Source organism: Apium graveolens, chromosome 7, assembly GCF_009905375.1.
Source record: "Apium graveolens cultivar Ventura chromosome 7, ASM990537v1, whole genome shotgun sequence".
Taxonomy (NCBI): Eukaryota; Viridiplantae; Streptophyta; class Magnoliopsida; order Apiales; family Apiaceae; genus Apium; species Apium graveolens.
Genome location: NC_133653.1, coordinates 252999105 through 253006635, shown reverse-complemented (window position 1 = coordinate 253006635; position 7531 = coordinate 252999105). Strand labels below are relative to the sequence as shown.

At 32.9% G+C, this 7531-nt stretch overlaps 1 protein-coding gene across 1 annotated transcript; it reads left to right on the top strand.

Annotated features, from left to right (window-relative positions):
• The first annotated feature begins 4394 nt into the window (after positions 1-4394).
• LOC141672178 (amino acid permease 1-like) lies at positions 4395-5994 on the top strand. The gene is made up of 4 exons (XM_074478705.1): positions 4395-4580; positions 4679-4912; positions 5013-5106; positions 5199-5994. The coding sequence occupies exons 1-4, from the start codon at positions 4478-4480 to the stop codon at positions 5614-5616; spliced, it is 849 nt and encodes a 282-aa protein (XP_074334806.1). The 5' UTR covers positions 4395-4477; the 3' UTR covers positions 5617-5994.
• The last annotated feature ends 1537 nt before the right edge of the window (positions 5995-7531 follow it).

Genomic DNA, 7531 nt, shown 5'->3' with positions numbered 1-7531 from the left:
CAATTATTTTCAAGAATGTTTCATTACATTCCACTATTCATAGAAAATTCAATAATTTTCTATTTTAGATACCCCCACAATTTTAATATTTTACAGAATGTCAGAAAATATTCCAAAACTAATAGGAAATTTAATTATTTCCTTCTGTGGTATCATGTTTAAGGAACGATTAGCCCTTCGTAACTAATATCCTCAAATTCAGTGATAGTCTGAGCTGATCACAATCATTTTGCATCTCTCTCAGAGCGCAACTCAAGCCTGCATCTACTCTATTTATTTAATGCGAGTAAGGTGCAACGACCTCATGAATATTCACGTTGCAAACAGAATTTGCCCGGTGATTATTCATCATCAAATTTATTCACTACCATCTTAATTATCTATATTAAGTTGGATTTACCCTTGAGTTTATAGAGCACACATCTCTCTATTTAGCTTCAATATTGACTCGACTACGAGTACGAGTGGTAAATGTTTTACTATCAAACCAGACAGTAAACACGTATCGTGTCACTACCTCTCATCTGAGCAGGTTTTACGTCATTCATTAAAACCTATAAGATTTTAATATCATGTTTAAAGAACTTCCCGTGGTTCTTATCATTAAAAATTCAATTACCGAATTTCTCTAAAATATTTACATGGTTCACACGAACCTACTTTTCTGGCTCACCTACTGGTACAACCATAAATGGCCCAAGGAAGAACATAAATCTTCAATAACCCCACATTCAGTGATCCTTGATCAACTGATGCGTTAGGGTTAACAACTTTTCGGATTCTCTCCGAAGTTCAACATAACTACTGAGATCAATATTCGCCGTATTAAGTATCATATGGATCACTATAATAGGCTCGTGTGTCACTGCCGCAGCAGACCGACACCAACACGTGAAATTACTATTTAACTGGAGGAAAAATCCAACCAGAAAAATATAATTTATGTGCCGACCCATAACCTGTACTCCAGGCCCATTAGGTTTTTTAATGTGGAGAATCCTGAGCAATTGTAAATCTGGTTCACTTTAGCTGCCCACCTCGTCACATTATTTAACAACAAACATGTTACTGCATTCTATCCAGTATTACAAGTTTGTGATATAACTCCATTATTAAAGATTAAACAATAATAATTGATGCCTTATCATCACTCAACAATGATTTAAAAATTAATCACCAAATAATCAAGTTCCATCATGAAGGGTCACATTTATGTAGCCATATCATTTAATTGCATAGCAATATCATGTTATGAACTTGCAAACACGCATGTAAACTATAGCATATACGATTCTTGTATCAGTGTACTAATAATTCCAAAATCAATTCAGAATTAAAAAATCAATCACCATGTTAACAAAACATAATAAGCTATCCATTAATAGCGAAAACATGGACGAATTATAAATTTGGGTTTAATCTACCAATTTATAATGATCAACCCGAGAGAGATGTCACCAAATATGTCCACTTGAATATAAGTTGATCATAAATCAATAACCATTAAAGCATCAATAGCCTTATAAGAAACCAATTATCCAACAACTTTGTGCTTACTTTTGCCTCTACCTGTTATGCTTAAACAAAGCACCACTTAAAATCAAATTTATATTAATTTCAAGCACATGGCAACAAGTGATCAAAGAAATTAACGCACTAAATTTAATTTAATTAATGAGGCAAATAATGGCCAATCATATACCCATAAATAAATCCAATTTAAACAATCAAATTGACTTTTGCGTCTACTCACAAGAAAGTATGAAAATTGAAGTAAACTGCTTTAAGATTGTTATCAATCTTATACGATAAAGACATTATTATATATATATTGAATATATAACTAATTCATAAGAACATTGCTAATTCTTAAATCACATAAGCATATAAGAATTAACAATTAAATTAGGAGAAGGGTTTGAGAAAACAAACAGAGATTGGATTTAATCTCGAGTCCAGAAAACTGTCTCCTTAAAGCAGTTTCGCCCCGCACCATCCGTGTTTAGCGACCTGCTTCCCAGGATAAAACGAGATACTAGAATAATCGATAGATCGAATATACTCTCAGCGAACTTGAACTGAGCCCGAGAACTATCACCGGAATATTAAAAAAATTTAAGACTAAAGAGACCAAGAATGAAAGAGATGACTCTTATTTTCTTGACTTAATAAAACTGGTGCCCTAAGACTCTATTTATAAAGAGAGACTTGAAAGGACTTGTTTTTCTTTTCGATGTGGTACATGGTATTTATAAGAAAAACTAAGGAATAGGTTTGTGCTACTCTCGATGTGGTACAAAACCACTTTTCATATTAAAAGGTAAAACTTTGGAACATCAGTTCTCATTCACCTTTTACTCATTTTGAGCGTGTTAATATGCGTTGGAATCCCCTCGAAGAGAAGAATACGTTCCAATAAATACACACCACTAACACATAATGTGTCTCACTCATATAGAGTCTCAAAATGATTCACAACTTAGTCTAAAATACAAAGTTTGTCCAACACAAACAAAACTACAAAGAAATTCTTACAGAATACAGCTTGATATGTTTCTCTGAAAATAAGCTTGCTTAGTTAATAGTTTTACTTGCTACACTTGGTTTATATATCACCAAGTTACCTGATAGTAAGACAAGATAATAAAACAAAACATATCTAGTCTAACTCCATGCTGCTTCACTACTCTATTCCAACATCTTTGAAAATCTTCATATTTGCATGGAAATTGTAATGCTTCTTTGTTCTCAAAATCCTTCTTAACAGGCTGCCACATTCCTTTTGCAAACACTCGACGCATGTTACTGTGTTGTCACGATCAACAGCTATTTTGAATTTGATCATCCGTCGGGACTATGTTGGTCATCGGTCGGGAGTCTTGTTGATTATCCGTTGGAAGACTTGTAGATCATCCGTCAGGAGTCTATCTGTCACTTGACTCTATTTCACTTATACAAAATTACAAGACATCTCATATTTACAATTAGCCAACCTATTCTGCATATCTATTTAGTAGTCAACATGACTTGGAGAATCCTACAGAATCTACTCGACTAAAACATGTTGTTTACAGAAATGTGTTGCAATACTTATTTGTTACATAAGCTACACTCTCGATGGATGTCAAATTGTCATCCATCGGGACTATAAAGTTCATCCGATAGAGTAGTTGATATTAGTACCTTCTCGAATAACCACTCCACCCAAAAAAAATTGACATTCACGTGCCCTTCCATTTTCCTGTTTTACAGAAAATATTAACAATTAAGCAATAGAAGTAAAGAATATATATATATACATATATATATATATGTATACATACACACAAATAGATGATAAACCTTTTAGAAAATTAGAACATAAGCAAGTGTTGAAGGCGCCATTATTGAACATATGCACTGCATGAGGACATGTGTAAATAGTAGCATATGTAGTGTTGAAAATTATTGTGAATTATTGATTCTCTCAATAATTTCTATAAAGAGAAATCTGATACTATCCTTTTAAGATTTCAGATAAGGTTACTTTGTAGAAGAAATCTACCTTTTCGTCAGATTTTGAAGATAGCCTCCAGAAGATAAGGTTCTCGAAATTCTCAACACAAATTCTTACAAAAAGAAACATAAATAAAAACAATTTAAATGGACAATTTTCTGAAATTTATTTTAAGTTCTGGTAATTTAAAATAAAAAACATAAATTTATAAAATATTATTATTTTTGGAATTTATGAAATATAATACAAATACAAATACAAATTTATGAAATAATTAATTTTTTCCCTTAATTTTTCCCCCATGATACCCTTTTCCAAGCAACTAAAATCATACAAAAAAAATAAAATTAAAAAAAAAATACATACTACAAATAGGTTTACATCACTACTCAACAAAAAAAGAATTCAACCAAAATTAATTTTAAAACTATATTTAAAAAAATTGTGAAAATGTGTCTTCGTCAAAAAATGAGCAACCCTTTCTCATGACACCCTTTCTCGACCTCCAAAAATCATATATATATAGTTTTTAAAATTACAAAAAAAATACATATTAAAAATAAATTTACCTCACTAACCAACAAAAAAAATTAGACCAAACCAATTTTTTGACAATTCATTATAAGCATTCCAAAACAAGCTCTCACGTAATTTTAGGACCACATAAATCTGCACAAATAAGAGGTAACAAAGGGGAGAAAAGGAAAAAAAAAAAAAAGAAATATACCCAAGAAAGCCACTATTTCTAGATAACAATGGCAGGACATTATTTTTGCAAATTTCTCCACCGCCTCACTGCCGCATTAATAAAAAAAATCAACCACGTGGACCCCTATTTGCTTACAAGTCAACTTGGTAGCACCTATTTATAGCCCCCATTGCCTCATCCCGGAGATCATCCTACTCCAAACTAATTTGTTAAGAAACATTTTATTCACTAGCTCTTGAGAAATATTTTCTCAAGTTTTTTTGTTGGTAGAGATGGCTGAAAAAACTGTTTCCAACACCCATAGCGTGGAGATGTCCATACCAGTACAAGCCGGCTCGAAGTTTTTTGACGACGATGGTCGTCTTAAACGAACAGGTGTGGTTTATTTACTATTAAATATAAAAACTGTAATCTTCGGAATATTGCTTCTTATTATCACTGCTGATTATGTGATTGTGATTGTGGTGGTTTAGGGACGGTGTGGACCGTAAGTGCTCACATAATAACAGCAGTAATTGGTTCCGGAGTTCTGTCTTTGGCTTGGGCTACTGCACAGCTTGGATGGATTGCTGGTCCGACTGTTCTGTTGTTGTTCTCGTTTGTAACTTACTACACTTCTTGCCTGTTGGCCTCGTGTTATCGTTCCGGTGATCCTGTCACCGGGAAGAGAAATTATACGTACATGGAGGCTGTAAAAGCTAATCTTGGTACTTTTATCTTCTTCTGTTTTTTATGATTTTGAGGGCTTCTTAGTTTTTACCACCTTTTTTTCGACTAACAGTTTCTTTTTCTTCCTTTCCTTTCCAGGAGGTTTGAAGGTTAAACTTTGTGGTGCAATCCAATACTTGAATCTTTTTAGGGTTGCCATTGGGTACACAATTGCAGCGTCTATAAGCATGAGGTTAGTTAAATTTCGACAAGAGAGAAAGAAATTTTTGATCAAAAAACTGTTTACGAATTTTTAATTTATATGTCTTGGTTCATGAAATACAGGTCAGTAAAAAGGTCATACTCACTTTTATCTACGCAAGAAGAGTTACTTGACAAGGATCAAACCATTAACTCATTGCCTGCAGATGAGGACAACTTGAAGGAACAAACTACTACACTACCTACCGACGTCTACCAACAAATCCCTGCCAGAAGTTATAAACAAAAACTGGTGTCATTATTCAATAAGCTGCTCTTGTGTTTTAATCAGGGTGATAAACAAAACAAGAGACGTAATGATTCCACTTCATTGCATATGGATGACGAATGTGGCACTGATATACTCTATTCTGGTGTATTATCCAGCAACGAATATACTGACTTGTTTTCAAAGTTGTCCTACGAACGCAAGGGTTTTGATGGCAGAGGTAATGATTCGCAAGAGCCAGTCCCAGTCCCAACTTCTGTATTGAATACATAAATGAGGAACTGCTACTCACTTTTTTGCATTAGACTGAAGTGAGCCCTCAAAATCTGCAGACGGATCGTCCCATTTCTTTCCTCCTCTCTTCCGTACCTTTTTCTTTCTGCTTCATGATACCTTGCTGGTGTTTGATGTATTATATTCGGAACATATGATATTGTAGAAGTTCGTTCAATCCGTTAAAAAGGTTCTATATCATATATTGTCTCCACTTTCAGAATCCCAAACAATGAAGAAAGCTACACTATTAGGTGTTGCTGGAGTTGTCACTGATTTGCAGGTTTATAGGCCATTCCAAACCACTTGCTAGTCTTTTTGTTTCAAGAATCGTAAAATACAATTCTTGTTGATGTTTATAGAAAGTCTAGTGATACAATTTGTTACTGTGTAATTGCTCTTCATTCTAGTCTTGAGTCTTCTGAAGAGCAAGCACTTGTAGATATTCCAATGTTGTATTCTTCAGTTAATGATGGCCGTGTTCAAATTCTAAGCTGCATTTGCAAGTATTTTAATGGACTTTGTGAAACATTAAACACGACATCAGTCTCGAACTAATTAAGCAATTAAGTAAAAAACTCCTCTACAAGGTTGCATCAAACATACAAAGATGTCTGACTATTTTGTTTCTGTGTCTTTTAATCTTCACCGGTGCCTTATAATCTCACCGGTGCCTTGTAATCTCTAATGCCTCTTCAAGCTATTGTATTACTCTCCTTGCTTGCTTTTATTCTCTCATCAATGGAAGATAGTTGGAGTTTAAACTTCATAAAAAAATTACAGATCTTATTGTGTTTAGTTGAGGTTCATCCAAATAAATTTTGAGAACTTGCTCAAATAATACATATTTCAGTTCTATAGTTTGTCTAAATATGCACTTCTTTGATTTGTGTCTGCAATCTGCATGTCCCTGAGATTCTTTTCATTCCATTTACACATTTCAAATCAGTACATTTATGTTAAGTAGAAAGTATTTTCAGTTAGCAGGAACCGGTCTCTGATAATTGATGATCTGAGTACTAAAATGTCAAATGTGAAAGTGTTCATAGTGATTGATTGTGTCGCAGTGATCCAATTAGATTTAAATGTCAATAAATAGTTTTACTACTATTTTCTTGATGAATGCGTTGTTGGGTATAATTCTCCATAAACAGTAATAATGGACAGTTATATGTATAATAACAAGAATAAGATAAATAACCAACTAACGAAACAAAACACGAAAGTAATAACAAACTATAAAGACTGTAATTGACAAAGAAAGTATAGAAAGTTTATCTTTTATCGCTTTGCAAATTTTGATAAGAAGAAGAACACAATAGCTGAGTCGCCAAACCCTTCAAGAGAACTTGATTGTTTTTGAAGAGATTATTGCCCCCACTTAAACTGTGATGGAATTCAGCAATATCACTTTCAGGATAAACAACAACAGATGAATCTGGCCACAGAACCAACAATGATCAACGATGACTCGCACCTCAGTTTGCCCATAAAAAACCTTTGCAACTTATATATGTTTGCGAGGTAGGCACTGAGACTTGTGTTATCTTTATCTCAAGTATACCTCTCAATATATAAATATATAAGCATTTCAAGTTGCTCTTCTTCTATTTTTACTCGATGTGGTATCTCAAGTAACAAAACAGAAAAAGTAAACAAAATGGGTTTTTCTTATTATTTATATTATATCTTGATTAATTAATATTAATATTATAAAATATATTCAGAGTTTGATTAAAATAATCCTTACTCAATATATTTAATATTAATAAATAAAAATCAATATAAATAATTAAACTTGTAATTAGAAAAGAAAAATATAAGAGTTCCCACTAGCACTAGACTACACAGACATTCCACTTATGCTAGTAGTTGTAAACAACACTAACACAAGATGCTATATAAACTCAATATC